Source organism: Gobio gobio, assembly GCF_949357685.1.
Source record: "Gobio gobio genome assembly, chromosome: 1".
Lineage (NCBI taxonomy): Eukaryota > Metazoa > Chordata > Actinopteri > Cypriniformes > Gobionidae > Gobio > Gobio gobio.
This window is the reverse complement of record NC_137097.1, coordinates 47,532,728-47,551,037: the sequence shown is the minus strand read 5'-3', so window position 1 is coordinate 47,551,037 and position 18,310 is coordinate 47,532,728. Positions and strand designations below refer to the sequence as shown.

General features: G+C 37.6%; 1 protein-coding gene across 1 annotated transcript in view; it reads right to left on the bottom strand.

Moving 5' to 3' along the window:
* Positions 1-1,122: 1,122 nt before the first annotated feature.
* Positions 1,123-18,310, bottom strand: part of kcnh4a (potassium voltage-gated channel, subfamily H (eag-related), member 4a) — a 29,673-nt gene continuing 12,485 nt past the window's right edge. Inside the window, exons 5-16 of the mRNA XM_079820043.1 lie at positions 15,661-15,922; positions 14,963-15,120; positions 14,409-14,616; positions 13,601-13,795; positions 13,210-13,409; positions 10,386-10,635; positions 8,634-8,833; positions 7,668-7,706; positions 4,829-5,169; positions 4,491-4,576; positions 2,839-2,915; positions 1,123-2,735 (exon numbers count right to left, since the gene is read on the bottom strand). Of these exons, the coding sequence (XP_079676169.1) occupies positions 1,854-2,735; positions 2,839-2,915; positions 4,491-4,576; positions 4,829-5,169; positions 7,668-7,706; positions 8,634-8,833; positions 10,386-10,635; positions 13,210-13,409; positions 13,601-13,795; positions 14,409-14,616; positions 14,963-15,120; positions 15,661-15,922 (2,898 nt within the window). The 3' untranslated portion in view covers positions 1,123-1,853. The remainder of the gene's footprint in view (positions 2,736-2,838; positions 2,916-4,490; positions 4,577-4,828; positions 5,170-7,667; positions 7,707-8,633; positions 8,834-10,385; positions 10,636-13,209; positions 13,410-13,600; positions 13,796-14,408; positions 14,617-14,962; positions 15,121-15,660; positions 15,923-18,310) is intronic.

Genomic DNA, 18,310 nt, shown 5'->3' with positions numbered 1-18,310 from the left:
CTTTTTTTTTTTTTTAGTGTACTTTATGTCCATAATATGCTGGCAAGTCTCTACCCCATCAGCCAATGGTCCAGCTGCATTCCAGATTAAAACAACAACAAAAAAGATGCACAGTCTACATATAGATATAGAAATAGAAATAGATATCCTTCATGAAATGTTGACATGAGGCATTCATGGGCCTGGGGAGGAGCTGAGAGATAACAGGTTGTTAGTAAGATTATCCCACAACCAAGCAGAATGTGTGGGAAGCCTCCTGCTGCTAATGATGTGTCTGGAGCCCTGATGTAGACAGAAAAGAGAGAAAGAGCGAGGTGGTGGGCGTCTAAAGAAACATCTCTTTGGAGAAGATCTGTGCAACATAGCCGTCTCAGTATGTGTTGTTTAAACTTGTCCAGTACGTATCTGTACTTGATGTGAGGTTAAGCATATTCTGATGTTACATAAACTGAATAATAAAACAACAGTTGTTGATTGATAACACATGAAAATGATAACACAATGGTCTCTACATGTGACAGTGTAAAGCCTAGATATAATGAAATGTTAGATTTTGTGAATAGTTTGGATAAAAGACCAAGAGGATAAACAGCAAAAAAAAGAAAAAAAGAAAAAAAGAAAAGAAAACCCAGAAAAATAGTTCACTGCCTGTTTTGCTTATATTTACCAAGGTTGCCAGTATTAATGGAGGGCACTGTACTGTCTCTTTCAACCTATTCCTATTTCTAAAATAAAAATGTCTATTCTTATTTTCTAAATCAATTAGCCTGAGAAGTACTGTAGAGCTAAAACTATTGCCGGTATCAGCCACAAAGCAGCTTAATTAACTGCCATTACAATTTGTTTTTTTGTTGTTGTTTTTTTATTATTATTATTATTTAAAGGAGGACAGCCTGGTTTCTCGTGTAATTGGCCAATCAAACCTGCAATGGGTGGCAAACACATTAATGGTTTATTCTCTAAAGAGGGCTTTTTTTTTTTTTTTTACAATCGCAAAGCATATCATTTAGGCAGGCGCAACCGAGAGATAAGGAAATGGAAGGTATATATAGGCATGAAATAGCCAGAGAAAGAATAAATCAATATCTTTTTCCAACCTTCTTGACAATGAAAAAAGAGGATCAGCAACAAAAATAAATGTATATTGTTCTGCACATGCTTTTATAAACATTCTGCGTGTGAGACACACAATTCAAGTAGTTTTTGGTAAACTTACACAACTATAACTATAGAAGTCATTTTAAGGAATGTTGGAAACTAAACAGATAATTCTCAAATTATCTTCTTTTATGTTCCACAAAAGAAAAAGTCATACAGCTTTGCCACGACATAAGGGTGAGTAAATGATGACAACATTTTTGGGTGAACTGTCCCTTTAGCACACTTGAAAATGCCAGGAAAATAAAACGTTATCATATCATGCATTTGGATACATTTGAAAGTTTTTCAAACTGAAAGAGTTTTAAAGTGTGGCTTTGTAAGAGATTCTGGCTCTTTGTAATCTATGACTCAGTCCTAAGGGACACGTCTTATACAAAACCTACTCTTGTGAAACTGCCAATGTAAAATCAAATCATATAAAGTAAAATAAACCCAACCAGTGGGAACAGATTTAACCTAAATACAATGAAGCATGACTCATAATGACATTTAAGTCCTACTTTAATCTAAAAAGTGGCGATTTTGAAACAATAGGCACAGTTGTGCACATTATTGTGCATATATAGCATAACTCACTTACACTGTTCTCACAATGCATTGCATTTGGCTTAAATGGGGGCATTATCCATGCAGTAGACAAAGAGTATGTTAGACTACCCTTCTTAATATGATCACTCCTGCTCAGCGATGGCTTAATCAATGTGTCGATCCTCAGCAGGTCCTGGTTGCACCTGTCTCTCTCCAGTGGATGATACGATGGGCTCAAGTGTGTGAAGAGGACTTGATCCCACCAGATCATTCTGTCTTGTGCCTGTGGGGAAATGTAGCAAGCTGGAACTACAAATCCCAGAATGCAAATGTGAACTGACTGCTATGAGAGGCTCTGATGGGCCAGTTGGTGTAACAGATAAATGGATGGGTGTGGGCGCCCTGGAGTGCAGGTCAGAGGTCATCTGTACGTTTAGAGACGGATGCGACTGACTCTGGATGTTATGGGTGCACAATGTGATGCCGGGACCCCCACTCCTAACCTGAGGGACCAAACCACTGGACGGAAAGGCTGCCGCCAAGCCCAAGAGTGACCCACCAGTGCGGGGAACATGGTGTCCTAGATAAGGAGAGTTTGGTGTGGTCTTAGAAGTCTGATATGTGTTTGGCTGACTCTCTACGCCCAAGGTAGCAACCCTTTCCTGGTCAGGGCAGCATGGAAAATAGGTTGAGTGAGAGCTGGGGGCTTGATTGAGGAGTTCAATGTCCCCTTCCTGCCCCAAGACGGAGCCTCTTTCCTGGGCATGGCTGACGCTGCAAATGCACGTGTGCCTGGATCCTAAAGAATCTCTCTGAGAGGGATCCGGCTGCAGGGAAGGACTGGCTGACATGTTAAAGGCCAGCCTAGACGGCCAGTCGGCGGTAGAGGCCACATTGGTGCAGTTGGGTGATGTATGACAGTTGAAAGAGCTGAAGGGAGTAAAAGAGGAAGTGAAGTGCGGTGGGGTCACTTGTGTATGCAGGAATTGCATCATTTCGTGGAGCTCCTTGGTCAGTGAGGACACTTCCTGGTTCAGGTGGTTCATCTGGAATGGATTCAAATGTTAAATGTCAAATACTGGTGACAAATTTCATAAATAAGAAAACATATTTTATTTCTGTTGATTTGCAGCAGGTGTATCCTGATACCTCTGTATTGAGTTGACGGAGACTCTGTCTGACTTCCTCTGTCTCAAGGAGAAGGTTTGCGCCGACCTGAAACGGGTCTAAAAGGGCCAAAACAAGTAAGAAACTGACAGTTTTATGTGTAGAATTATCATATTATCAGATATATCAGGTTCACTGGGATTTTGAAGCAGCTTTTCTCAATAGTTCTTTTTTTAAATTTGCAATGGAAATGTACCAATAATAATAATAATGTATTTCTATAATTAGAGTCAGTGAAGGCAGGAGTACAATGGTGGCCGAAATGTGCATAATCAGTGTGTTTACTGTACATGTACAACAAAACACTGATAACTATGGAAAATAACATGCGCACACTGAATAAGCTGCCAGAATGGCAGTAAAGGTGTTTACATGCAAAGGGACATTGGGGTAATGGGCAAACCATTTTTGACCTTTATTCAATAACAGAACACGTTTAAGGTTTGTACATGATCTTACACATTGTCAGGTCATTAAAATTAACAGGTGTAAGATTGTGCATGTAATTGCCCTCCATAACTGAATAGTAGACTGAAGACATGCAAACGGTGTTGACATTGATGTTTTACTAGCATATCCTGTTAGTTTCAGGAATTTCATGTTCAGTTACGCTGAGATTTATAGATCTTGACTAGTTGATCTTGCATTCTTTTTCCCTCAAGCAAAAAAAAAAAAGGGTGGGGAGGGGGAGTCTACTTGAATTTTCACCAATTATTTGCAACTGCAAGATTGCAAAATCCTGGAGGGACTGATATTTAAGATGCATCTGTCTAAAGCATTTCATTTCTTTAAAATAATTTAAGGACAATATTACCCAATATTCATTATTAGTCTAAAAACCTACAAAGTGTTTCATAAAACAACATTTCTACATTAAGATCTAAATCCTTACTAAATGAACATTTAATTAACCCCCAGGGGTCGGTGGTCGCGCTGGCGATACACCTTGATTTTTTTCTTATCAGTACGAAAGAGACTCAAAATACTCTGTCGATTTTGGTCATACAGACACAAGTGTTATACATAATTCGACACTGAAGTGTCATTCGAAGTGTCTACTTTTATTTGTGTACACTCACAATTAAAACAAAATGTTGTGATTTTTGCAAAATAAAGCAAACATGCGCGATCTGCCGCCTCTCTCTCAATGAAGTCCATTCTGATACTTGTCAGAAAATGAACTGTAACTTAGTGAATACTTGTCACACAAATATGAGACATGTCTAAAGAAACGTTTCTAAAGAAAAAGAAACAAGTGAGTCAGGTTTTAAATAATGTAAATCAAATCTAAAACAAATATTCTCTGTTTATGTAATCTGTTTGACAAGATGTCAGTCGTTCAGAGCCGCATTTTCCGCTAATGCGGGCATGTTTTAAAAGTGTGACCTGGAATAGTCAAATAGCAAATTCATAAAATCTTAGGATGCCATGGGCATCATAATAATGAATACACAGTTTTCTAGTAATGCCAAACTCTAAAATATTTATTTGGGTAGACGTTGTGTTTTTTAAAATCCTTATCCTTAATAAGAGGGGTTTAGAATATTGTCGTGGGCAATTGGGGTACTTAGAGTAAAAATGTTTGAGAACCTTCCAAAACATAATACACTAGTCTAATATAAACTCCACCTCACCTTTGACCTCGGTGTTAGGAGATGGGTCGCTGTGCTCAACATTGAAGTGAAAAGCATGTTCGTTATCCTCAATGCCATCGACAACCCTACAGGACAGACATGCGGACATTAGAGCATCTAAAATCAATATTATCTGCTGTCAATATCAATAATATTTTATATTAATGTTTTCCTTCTTCTAGAGGTAGTGTAACTGCAAATATAGTTAAATCAAAGAATATAAATAATACAAATAATTAAATAGTAATAAATATATAGTATATTATAGTATATATTATAGTAATAGTATATTATAATAAATAGTATAATAATGGTAATGAATTCTAGTTTCTGCTTACCGTGGGCTCAGGTCCAGAGGGCTAACACAGTTTAGGGCGGGAATGAGGAGTTTGGCTGGTCTGTGGCAGAAGCTCTTGGCGGGAACTGCACCTGGAGACAGATCCTCATGAAGTGGCATCTGAGGAGCTGGGCTTTGTACCCGGGAGCTTTTAATGGGCGATCTGCAGAGACGGAGCATGCCAAGGTTGCGAAACTCCTCCCCTAACATGGCACTCAGATTAGTCTGAGATGAAGGACCGCCCAAGCCAGACAGCAGGGGCTTCCTGCCCTGGTTCTGTCCAGCATCCTCCTCTTGCTCTGCCTCCACAATAAAGGGCAGCTTGGAATCGCCAAAGCGTTCCTAGGAGACATAGAAAGGGATAAAAATGTGATTTAGAGGCCACTGGTTGCTATGTTATTATTTTTTTTATTGTATTAGCAGTGCAGAATATATTTGAGTGTGTCAATCACAGCCTTGAAGGCTTTATGAATTGTTTTTAGTTCATTTGCAGAGCATGGGAAATGTATGAGTTTTTGAGAGTGAGAAATAAATACTGCCAACACTGCACTAGAAAAGGATTCCTAGAGCAAGTAAATAATGCTAAAATATAAACAAAAGTGTACTTTTTTGGAACACATAAGTAGTATATCAGGTAAGTTAGATTAATGAATTTTGGTCTACAGTACACTGATAAAAATGGTTATGTGACCCATTTTGGCCTCTTCCCAGCATGCACAGGGGCATACAGTATATAATTATTATATATATTTATTTACACTTTTGTTGTTGATTTAGTTGCCATGTTTAGAAAAAAAAGAATGTCTTGTGACATCAGGAGTTTATTTCTCTATTAATTTAACAAATTTAAACTTAAACAAATGTGTTTTTTGTCTTTTGGGAGTTAAATATTCATGTGATGTTTTCAATAAATCATGTTTTAGTTTTAGTTTCATGACCATTTAAGTACTTTGCACTCAATGACATGTACACCACACTTCAATTGTTTGTGGTCAAAGACTAAAAAAGAAAAGAAAAAGAGAAATAAATACTTTTATTCAGTAAGGCTATATTAAATTGCTAAAAAGTCACAGTAAAGGCATTTATAATGTTACAATAGATTTCAAGAAAATCCTGTTCTTTTGATTCCTCTATTCGTTCGTTACACATGTTGATATGTTTGGTCTTGGCGGAATAGATCTGCTTTTCTATATTGCTGCTGCTGCAGAGCAAGTATGGGACTTGCTACTGCCAATACATAAACACGACACTCTGCTGTGAGCAAGTAAGATATGCTGCTGCTGTACAATATAGCACACATGAATTGCCTGTAGCAGATCTATATAGGTGAAGCTGAGGAAGGCGGAGGGTTTCTGAAAGCTGCTACAGCGAATGCTGACCAAGTATTTTCAGGTTGAGCAGTGAGCTCATTGGCTACTGATACGCAGGAACCATTCTGCTGTGCCCTGTAGAGAATGATGTGATTGAAAGCTGATTGAGTTAAAGGGTTAGTTCACCCAAAAATGAAAATAATATAATTTATTACTCACCAAAAAACCCGAAATAACGACTTATATAGTGATGGCCAATTTAAAAACACTGCTTCATGAAGCTTCGGAGCGTTATGAATCAGCGTATCCAAAGCGCCAAAGTCATGGAGCTTCATGAAGCAGTGTTTTGAAATCGGCCATCACTATATAAGTTGTTATTTCGTTTTTTTTGGCGCACCAAAAATATTCTCGTCGCTTTATAATATTAATATTGAACCACTGTACTCACATGAACTGATTTAAATATGATTTTAGTACATTAATGGATCTTGAGAGAGGAAATGTCATTGCTGGCTATGCAGGCCTCAGTGAGCCATCGGATTTCAACAAAAATATCTTTATTCGTGTTCCGAAGATGAACGGAGGTCTTACGGGTGTGGAACGGCATGAGGGTGAGTAATAAATTACATTATTTTCATTTTTGGGTGAACTAACCCTTTAAGACTTCACGGCAACAAGAAAAAAAAATGGGACGGGACTTGATTTTGTCCATGTGATTGGATCGTTGTGGTTTGCTATTGCCGTGATCTCACGTGAGTGACAGGTTGCCCTACCCCAGGAGAATGGGTATTTGATGCAAGAGGGAGGAAAAAGTTACAAGGGAAAATTAAATTACAAAAAAGAAGAAGATGTGAACGGATAAATCATTTATATTAAATACTGCAATATTTCATAAAAAACAAGAATTGTCGATTTAGTTTTTTTATGGGGAATTAAGGAATTTTATTAGAACTACTAGATCTAAATAGATCATTGTTACAAAGCCAATTTAAAGGTAGGTTGGCATCTTAAGCTTACTCAAGATATTTACATAAATTAAATACTACACTGAAAATAATCCATGAAAACGGCTGCCTTTTTAATGAACACCTCACTTTTTACTGCGTAGGGTTCTTTTTACAAAAGAACACTCAAAATGATTTATGAGTCACTGTTCTGTGCATGTCATCATGTTCTTCTGAGTTTGTGTGAGTGTGCTTCTGTATCCTTCCTTTGGTTTGTGTGTGTGTGTAGCTGTTCTGATCATTAAGACGGCTGGCACAGCTATGAGACAGAGGGTCAGGGCCACAAACAGATTGCTAATTCACCTGATTCAGACACATCCAGATGAGTTGCTGTCTGCCAGCTGTGGTGTCGCACACACACACCGCGTCTACAGTTCAGAGTGACACTTATAATTGGGGAGCTTATGTAATGTCAAAGGATAGGTATGGCGGCGACAGCGCATGTGTGCGAGCATGAGAGTGTGAATCAAAAAGGTTAAAAAGAATGAAAAAAGTTACATTTATGGACAACAAATCTGCTTGTTACCTGTGGGAGTCGATTTGAGCGAGAGAATCTGGCTTGGCCCTGTTGAGATACAAGAAAATCCTGAGTACTATTATGACTCAAGCTCAAACTGAATATAGATACACACTGCCAAAGTACAACACGCAAGTTTATATTGTATATATAGTATATGTAATACGAGAGAAAGAAAGTCAGGAGGAAGTCAGTTGAATGAAACTGTGTTATATAAAGTCTATAATATAAGTCTCAAAAATACGTGACCACTAAGAAATATTACAGATTCCAGATTTAGTTTGCATATAAAAATTGTAAATGTATTCAAATAATTGAATTAGAATACTGTCAGTAAGATTTCTTTTTAAAGGAATGAATACTTTTATCGAGCAAGGACACATTCAATTTATCAAAAAGGACAATAAAACCCATTTATAATTTTTTCAAAAGATTTCTTTTTCAAATAAATTCTGTTCTTTTGAACTTTATATTAATTAAGGAATCCTGCAGCAAAATGGTGTTCAACTTTAATAATAATAATAAAAAGAGTTTCTTGAGCAGCAAATCATCATATTAGAATGATTTCTGAAGGCTGCTGCTTACTTTCGGAAGTAATGACTGAATATTTTTAAATTAATTAATATGTGATTCGGTTTATTTTCAAAATAAAGGACATTAAATAATGAATTTATTTCAAATAAAATTATGTGAAAAGTAAGAGATTTCTGAGTGATACAAAAGACTAGCGGAGCTATGAAGGAAGTCAGTTGAATAGGACAATTATATGGCTTAATTGTCATTAAAATGTCACAAAAATCTAAAATATTTAAATGGACACACAACAAAAATGTGATTCCCAAAAACAGTGATTGGCCAATCAGAAGACGGTCCATGTAATTTGCATACTGTATATAAATTATTTGAATTAATATATGATTATTATAATATATATAATTGTTTGTTTATATTGTGTGTTAAAGTAAGGCACTTTACCTCTCTGAGGTTGTAGGTGAGGTTGTGGTGTATGTCCTCATTGAAGCGGCTGCCATATTCTGGGTAGAGCTCTAGAACCTCCTGTAGCGCTCTGACGCTGATGTACTGCAGGTCACAGTAAGTCAGAGCCTTTACATCTGCGTTAGCTTTGATCACATGATCCTTCCCAGGCAAGTCAGCACCAATCAGGTCTCCTTTACCTGTAAACCAGACAAACATGTTACTACATGTGAGTCAAGCTGTTGTTTGATTTAATTGCGCTACATAAACAGACCATGTGCAGAACTGAGCTTATCACGTATACTAATTATCTATCACATCAGTTTGACTGCCAGATGCCTGCATAGCCAGCAATGACATTTGCCTTGCCTCTCTCAAGGTCCATTAATGTACTAAAAACATATTTAAATCAGTTCATGTGAGTACAGTGGTTCAATATTAATATTATAAAGTGGCAAGAATATTTTTGGTGCGGCAAAAAATTACTGTGATTAGTGCGACAACTAAATAACGACTTATATAGTGATTGCCAATTTCAAAACACTGCTTCATGAAGCTTCGGAGCGTTATGAATCAGCGTATCGAATCAGCGGTTCGGAGCCACAAAGTCACGTGATTTCAGCAGTTTGGCGGGTTGACACACGATCCGAATCATAATTCAACTTCCTAATCATGATTTAACGCTCCAAAGCTTCATGAAGCAGTGTTTTGAAATCGGCCATTACAATATAAGTCGTTATTTAGTTTTTTTGGCGCACCAAAAATATTCTCGTCGCTTTATAATATTAATATTGAACCACTGTACTCACATGAACTGATTTAAATATGTTTTCAGTACATTAATGGATCTTGCTGGCTATGCAGGCCTTACTGAGCCAACGGATTTCAACACATATATCTTAATTTGTGCTCCGAAGATGAACAGAGGTCTTACGGGTGTGGAATGGCATTAGGGTGAATAATAAATGACATTATTTAAATTTTTGGTTGAACTAACCCTTTAAATACTACAAAAGCTTTCCAGCGCGGGAGAGACCTAAGCAGGTAGGCCTGAAAATGGATGTGAGATACATTATGTAACCCCTCCTGTTCGAACCGCCCGCTCTAAGTGGGACTCAAACCTGGGTCTACCGGCATGAGAGTCAGACGCTCTAACAAGGAGGCTAAAGGCTGCAACCACTAATGTCAGTCGCTAGAGCATCTCTTGAGAGCAGAGGAGTGAGGTTTACTCGCACAGCGACTACTAGCTGACCTACGTTACAATTGGTTTGGACCCACTTTATATTAGGTGGCCTTAACTACTATGTACTAACATTTTAATTAATCATTTGATACAATGCACTTACTGTGTAAATACATGTTTTTACATTGTACTAACATTTTAAAAAATACCTGCATGTAATTACGTCTGTAATTAATTTCTGTAGTTACATTTGTAATTACACAGTTGGCACTTCCCTTACACCTAACCCTACCCTTAAACTTACCCATACCACCACACCTGTCCCTAACTCTACCCGTATCCCACTTCAATATCAGCAAAGGTGTTTTGCAATACAATTTGAACACAGTAAGTACAATGTACTTATTTTTTGATGGTGTTTGGTCGGGCTGATTTTAAATATCAACAGTGTTTCTCAGAAATCGCTTACTGCACCTTTAGGGCAAGTCACTTCATTGGTACTATTTTGGTAAAGCCCTTGGACAGCTTTTTTCTCTATGTAGGTATTCTATACCATCTCTGGAACGTACCTAGTATGGCAAGCACCATGCCGTCCTTGAGGACCTCCAAAGACCCAGAACAGACGAAGTGTTGCGCATGCAGGGCGTCTCCATGGCGAATCAGGTACTCTCCAGGTGCACAGAACGAAGTCTTAATGTGCAAGGATAGTGAACGCAGGCACCCTCTACTGGCAGAGGAGAAGAGAGGCAGCTGCAGGATGTCTTTGTTCAGGTGCATGGCGATGTCTGCCCGCAGCTCGTCTGGGAAGTCATGTAAAAGCTAATGGACAAGAAGACAGATGGATATTACCCACAATACAGTGAGGTGATGTATAGATCATGTTTACAGTTGTAAAACAAAGAGGCTATTGTACTGTAACATTTTCCAAACCGATCATTATGCGATATATCGTAGTAATGTTGTCAAAGGGATAATTCACCCAAAAATGAAAATTATCCCATAATTTACTCACCCTTAAGCCATCCTAGGTGTATATGACATTCTTCTTTCAGACGAATACAATCAGAGTTATATATAAAAAATGTCCTGGCTAATCTGAGCATTATAATGGCAGTGAATGGCAGGCCAAAATTTGAAGCCCAAAAAAAGTGCATTATATCCATTATAAACCATAAGGATCCAGGGTGTTAATAAAGTCCTTCTGAAACGAATCGATGCGTTTGTGTAAGAAAAATATCCATTTAAAACTTTATTAAGTAAAATATCTAGCTTCCACCAGACCGCCTTCCGTATTCAACTTACAAAGAAAGTGTAACGCCTCTCGCAGTTCAAAAAGATTCCGATGTCACGCCAGTTAAATTTTTTTCGTAAGTTGAATACACAAGGCGGTCTGGCGGAGGCTAGATATTTTACGTGTTAAATATGGATATTTTTCTTACACAAACCCATTGCTTCGTTTCAGAAGGCCTTTATTTACCCCCCGAGCCATGTGGAGCACTTTTATAATGGATGGATTCACTTTTTGGGCTTCAAATTCTGGGCTGCCATTCACTGCCATTATAATGCTTGGATTAGCCAGGACATTTTTTTAATATAACTCGATTGTATTTGTCTGAAAGAAGAATGTCATACACACCTAGGATGGCTTGAGGATGAGTAATCATAGGGTAATTTTCATTTTTGGGTGAACTATCCCTTTAAGTAGTAATTCCTATAGCAATGTTGTTAAGTCAAGTATTAGATGAGGTCATCGCTCTTCTTAGAGATCAGAATCTCTCTTTCAGCATGATTTCAAACAGATGCAATACCAGCCGTCTACAGTAGCCACTGCTTTTCAATCACTGCATAAATTATTAGCATGGCAGATGAGAGTGTAAATGAGCCAGGCAACACTTGTCAGTTGTTTTTTATTCCCACAGATAAACATAGCTGGGGCGTAACAAACTAATAGTGCTACTAACTAAGTGCTAAACCTCATTTTTAGTAATGTGACTGTAGCTCAACTGCTTTAATAATAATTGCTGTAAAAGCTATACATGCAACTTTTGCCTTAATACTGTTTTGTGCACAAAACTTTACAGCCATGCAAGCTGAAGAATAATTAAACAACACACTTATAAACAGAGCTCTCTACTAGAAAAGTCAGATTGATTTTAGTCACTCAGTTCGTTCAGATGGTTCATGTAAATCTACTCAAAAGGACAATTCACTGATTCTTTTATTGAATATTGATGCACCTCTTGATGGAAAGAAATGTGACGTTATTTCCATCAAGATGTGCATCAATTTTGGGTCCAGATCTTCTATTGACAATGCAAGAGTCGAGCACTCTGTAAAGTCTACTCCAGCACATCCCAAAGACTTAAGGTCTGGACTCAGAGGTGCCAATTCATGTGTGAAAATAATTCTTCATGCTCCCTCCCGACCACTTTTTCACAATTTGAGCAATTTCTGACATTGTCATCCTGGAATATGGCCATGATTTGTCTTCCTACATGGTTGTTTAAGAAACCAAAAGCTACAGACTCCATCAATTAGGGTTAGAAGATCTACTGCCAAACATAACATGCTAGAAACAAAATAATCACTGCAAAAATTATCCAGTGAGATTCAATGACTCTTAAGCATTTGCCTATTTAAATAAAATGTGTTGGTGTGTATATACACACACACACACACACACACACACACACACACACACACACACACACACACACACACACACACACACACACACACACACACACACACATACACACACACACACACACACACAGTATATACAAGTAATCACCTCCTTAAAGAAAGCTATGCAGTTAGCTACCTCTTGTTAGTGCAGCACAGCTAAGTAATTTAAAAAATATTAGCTTTGAGTTTAGTTTAAATACTTTAAAACTGTAGCTTTCCAAGTTACAAGCCCCTAATTTAAAGTAGCTTATCCAACACTGCACCCAAAGCCTTCCTTTAGATATGGGTCTTTTCATTTTGGGCTATCCAATTCCCACTGTTATTGCTTTAACAATGACAAGTTTTCGGCATTGGTGTAAGTCTCAGAAAGCTATAATTAGTTCATTGAAAGTAGATGTGACCCAGATCTGTGCTCATGAATTGTCCTCCATCTGATGATGCTAGTATATTATCAAACCCTGATGGGGGCTTTTACACTCTTAGAAAAAAAAAGTTAATTGGGGTTCTATATTTAACTCTTTATTTTGCTCTTTAATGAACTCCATAGAACACATTTTTCCAATAATAAATAGAATCAATCTGAGCCTCCATGCAATTAAATATTGAAGATAAAGCAAGTGAATTAAACTGTCACTGTGTACATTTTTTAGTCATATGCTCCACAGCCCCCACTAAAGAGCCATGTGATGGTTTGTTGGGTCTCACCTCGTTTGCATTGATACCGTTGTTGACCGACCAGGTGGTCTGGAAGTACTCCAGCATGCGCTGCTTCAGTTGCTGAGGCAGGCGATGCACACGGATAAAGTCCTTCAGATCCTTCATGCGTGTGTGGTAGAGCGAACGACGAGAGTACATGCGCTGGATGATGGCTGTCACATTACCAAACACCACCGCATGCATCAAGGCTGTGACGAGTGAAAGAGTCTGAATCATCTCACTGAACAATATGTTCTGCATCTTAAATCAGACACTAAACTTTCCGAAATGAAACACTTGTTTATTTCTATTTTTTCAAAATGGATATCAAAAGAGGCTTGTTTGACCTACAAACAAGTTAATTATACATTAGGCCTGAAATATGTGCTGGTGTACACACCCCCGATAAGCATGGTGCAGATGGAGAAGATCTTCTCAGCGTCTGTGTTGGCACAGACGTTTCCGAACCCGACGCTAGTCAGACTGCTCAATGTGAAGTAGAGCGAAGCGATGTAGGCGCTCCGCAAAGATGGGCCGCCAACTGTACCATTTGTGTAAGGAGTCTCCAGACGCTTACCCAACTCTTGCAGCCAACCTACAGAGGAAAGGAACAGAGGAACAAGAAGAAAAAATAAGGGATTGAAACTTGACTTGAAAATCCAGTGATCTGAAAGAGAAGCAAACAGTTGATATACACTACCGTTCAAAAGTTTGGGATCAGTATTTTTTTTAAATAAACATTTATTCATTAAATTGATCGAAACTGATAGTTATAAAACATTTCCATTTCAAGTAAATGCTGTTCTTTTAAACTTTATTTTCATAAAATAATCCAGTAAAAAATATCATGGTTTCCACAAAAGTATTACTGTTTTCAACACTGATAATACTAAATGTTTCTTGAGCATAAAATCATCATATTAGAATGATTTCTGAAGGATCATGTGACACTGAAGACTGGAGTAATGACTGCTGAAAATTCAGCTTTGACATCACAGGAATAAATGACACTTTAAAATATATTCAAATATTTATTTATTTATTTAATTTATTTTAAATTGGCATAATATTTCACAAAATTACTCTTTTTTTCACTGTATTTTTTATATGATTTTAAAAATGTAAATCTTGCTGACCCTGAACTTTTGAACAGTAGAGTATTTAACTGGCATCATCATAATACACAGAGAAACATTAAGGTCCCTCACCGATGTCCCAGGTCAGGGGGTCATTGCTGGCGAGCTCTTTGCGTCCAATAACGTACCAAACACATGCCAACCAGTGTGCCAGCAGGGCAAATACAGACATTAGTAGTGTCAGGACCACAGCACTGTACTGAGAATAACCATCCAGCTTCTGCAGCAAGCGCAGGAGACGAAGCAAACGCACCGTCTTCAACAAGTGCACAAGGGAAGTCTATAAAACAAACACACACATTAAGAGCAGCCTTCCACAAATTATGATTAATATCAAAACATCAATAAATAGAAGGGAAATTATCAATTCTCAGCCAGTCACAACTAAATAAATGTTTGAATTTGTATGTATAATTATATGAGTAATACATTCGTTTTTTGGAATATTAGGTTTAAGATTATACCGAAATATCAAAAATATGCGAAAATATTTTTTTTACGTAATATTGTATTCATGTAACACAAGGCACTTTAAATAAATTTAGACATGCAAGGAAAGAGCCAGGCAGACAACAAAAAAAAATAAAACATTTTATACTATTTAAATTTTTAATATGTATTTTTACCACTGAGATGTTGAATAAATAGAGCAGGTCAAAGGGCAGAGCAGCGATGAGGTCCAGGATGAACCAGGTAGTACAGTAGTGCAAACAGATTGAGCGAGCATCATAAACAACCTGACCTGCAGGCCCAACGTAGGTGGTTCGGAAATTCAGGATGATATCTAGAGAAAAACAAATCAACAACAAAAAAAGAAAACAAATTTTAGAAATATGATTTGATTTCAGCATTCAAAAATGGAATGATATTACTCACCAGAGCAAACAGTGCCCTTTCAATTGAGGACAAATATTGACCGTAAATACATGAATATTAAAACATTCTAATTGGAGTGATGAAGCCTTGTACATGCTGGACTAATAAATATTCATGGATCCTGTGCAGATCCTTTTTTACATGGAACATTTAGTGCTATCAACCAATTATTTTACCACATCTGTGTACATGAGGTTATTATTTTTGGAAAATAAATAGACATTTAGTTTAATGCTTTGAGTAAAAACCAGATTATATTGGGAGTGTGGATTAGAAAGATGCCTCAGTTGGAGATGAGGGTGTGATTGTCACTTCGTTAACATGTTTAAGGTGAAAGCAGCTCTAAGCTCTGCAGATGTCAGAAGTTAACACTGTTTAAAAATTGAACAGAGGTGGAAATGAACCCCAAAAACAGATAGGACAAAAAATTAACAACAGTGGAACATACCGAGTATGAAGAGCATCTCCACAGCTATGTCGCTGACAATGGTCGTTCTGGAGGCAGAGTCACAGTCCGGGTTGTCATGTTCGCTGTCATCAGGGGCGGAGAAGCAGACGTTGTAGGGGACAGTGACAGCTACATAAAATGTTGCAAGGAGGATCAACCAATCCCACAGTGCTTTGAACACGCTGTAATGAAGCAAAATGAAGCGGGATTTCTGCACCGACGCCACCTTGTATTCCGGAAGAGTTGGCTGTGAAAAAACATGCTGTGAAAAGAAAAGAACAAAAGAAAAATGTTTTTATTTCTAAACCAACAAACATGCTTCCAACTGTATCTGAACAATAAACCCTACACATTTCAGGAGGAAGAAGTAATTTGAAACTAGGACACAATCATTATAACTAATAGCCTCTTAAGTAGAAGGATTTCCTTTTTTACGCACAAGCAAATTAATTCTCAGCAGTTGGCGATTTGAGAGTTATGAATCATAAGCTGCATGCAATTTCTTCTCAGTAATTCAGCGTTTTAGCCTGTAGTATTCTGACTTTAATGACGGCTGATCCAAATATTCTTTAATACGTCTCTTGTGTGAATGTGGGCCACGTCGTGCCTGTATTATTGGAGTTTTTAAATTAACTGGTGACCCAGCATGCCCAAATGTTCAATCTGCATATGCTTTCACCTCATTAAAAAGAAAAAGAATAGTAGTCTAACAGAAGTTGTTTCTAGCTACATTAAGCATTAACCAGTAACCTTTTAGATTGTTTGGTTATGATGGACAGATGTGGACTACCTTGCTGCTAGAGAATGACCTTCAGCTAAAGTTTTGTTCATACAGTTAACCCTCTATGGTACGGTGTTGCCTCCAGGCAACATAGTCTATTTTAGTTTATTTTTGATAAAATGAAACACCAATCTATTGTTCAAACCTATCTCAGGGAAGAAGAACTCAAATACTAATCAATGAAAGTACAAAAAAAGTGGTCACATGACCCACAGGGGTCCATTTTGTGTCCTGTTTCAGAACATGTGCACAGGTCACATGGCTCCATATTTTCTCCAATAAAAAGTGCATTTTTCACTAATTTCTGTCCAGTTAATCACCCACAAAAAGAGTCACCTTCACTGGTAAAGAAGTATTTTCAAGAACTTTACATTATATATATCATCAAACGTTTTAGAGTAAATAACCAAAAACGGTGTGTTGCCTCACAATATTGTACCATAATGGAATCGCATAAGGCCATACCAGACACACTGGGTTGGATAGAAATATAGTATATGTGTAAGGAAAAGAGCTAGAATTCTCTAAATATATTAGCATTTTTGCATGATTTTGCAATGCACTTACAAGAATATTAATTCACATACTATAACTGCACATTTTCTATAGCACTTAAAAAAGGTATAAAACACAACTGCCAGTTGATGAGGGTGAGGATGAGGTGTCATACTGTGATGAGGAAGATGAGGGTGAGGGTGAGATTGAAGATGGAGATGAGGATGAAGATGGATATGATAACTTGATATAATGATTTGGTAATACTTGTGTTCCACGATTGGTACAATGTTGCCTGAGAGCAACAGCTGAATTTAAAATGTTACTTTTTATTAAATATGAAATTTTTAATACATGAAAAACTGGATACATTTGTTTGTTCAGGTGTTTGGTTAAATAAATTTATGTTTTCAATAAATATATGTTTTTTTTAATTAAAATTTGTATTGCTATTGTTATAGTGTCCAATTGTAAGCAGGAAAAACACCACAAATCATTTTTTTACTCATTTAAATCATATTGCGTACCATAGAGGGCCATCTGAACTAGATTAAGTTCAATTTTTTTAAATAAAAATGGAGATATTCACAGAAAAACTAATACAGTCTCAACATATCTCACAGAATTGGTGTCTCAAGTATTGTGATATTCAAGTTCAAAGAAGTTAGTGCTTAAAGGGGGGTCTAATGCTATTTCATGCATTCTGACTTATTTACACTGTTAAATTTTGGATTCTCATGCCAAACATGACCAAAATTTCCCAAAAATGAGTTTTATTCTGTGCCAAATACACTCCTTTTTTCCAAGTATGTCCCTGTATGACGTCATACAGGACGGAATTCTTTGTATGAGCAATTCTCCCGGATGAACACGTGCGTACATCAACCAGAGCAAGAGCACGCCCATCAACAAGCTTTGTTCGAGGTTTCGGAAGCCAACGGCTGCGCTGTCAATTTTGTCTTTAGACCACGAAATCAACAAAGTCACTAAAGAAGAGGGTTTCTGGTTGTGAGGGAAAGAGAACCTTGAGGGGGTCGCACACCGGACGCAAAGCTCAGCAGCGCACCACGTCTTTAAAATTTGAACACATTGTTTTCAATGAGTGTACGCACACCGGCTGCGACATTCGCCGCCAGTCCGCGGCGCCCAGCTACAACTCAGGAAGTTGTTCAAAATCCTAGTCGATTCAAAATTGAGCTCACACGTATAAAATGTGCGTGTCCGGTGTGAGATACCTGAGACGCTGCACTGCGCGGCGCTGAGCTTTGCGTCCGGTGTGCGACCCCCTTTGTTCAGCTTCCCAAATAACCCAGCGTTAAGGAAACAGTGGATGCAGTTGGTTTTTCCGGAGCAGCAACGGAGTTCTGCAAGTGT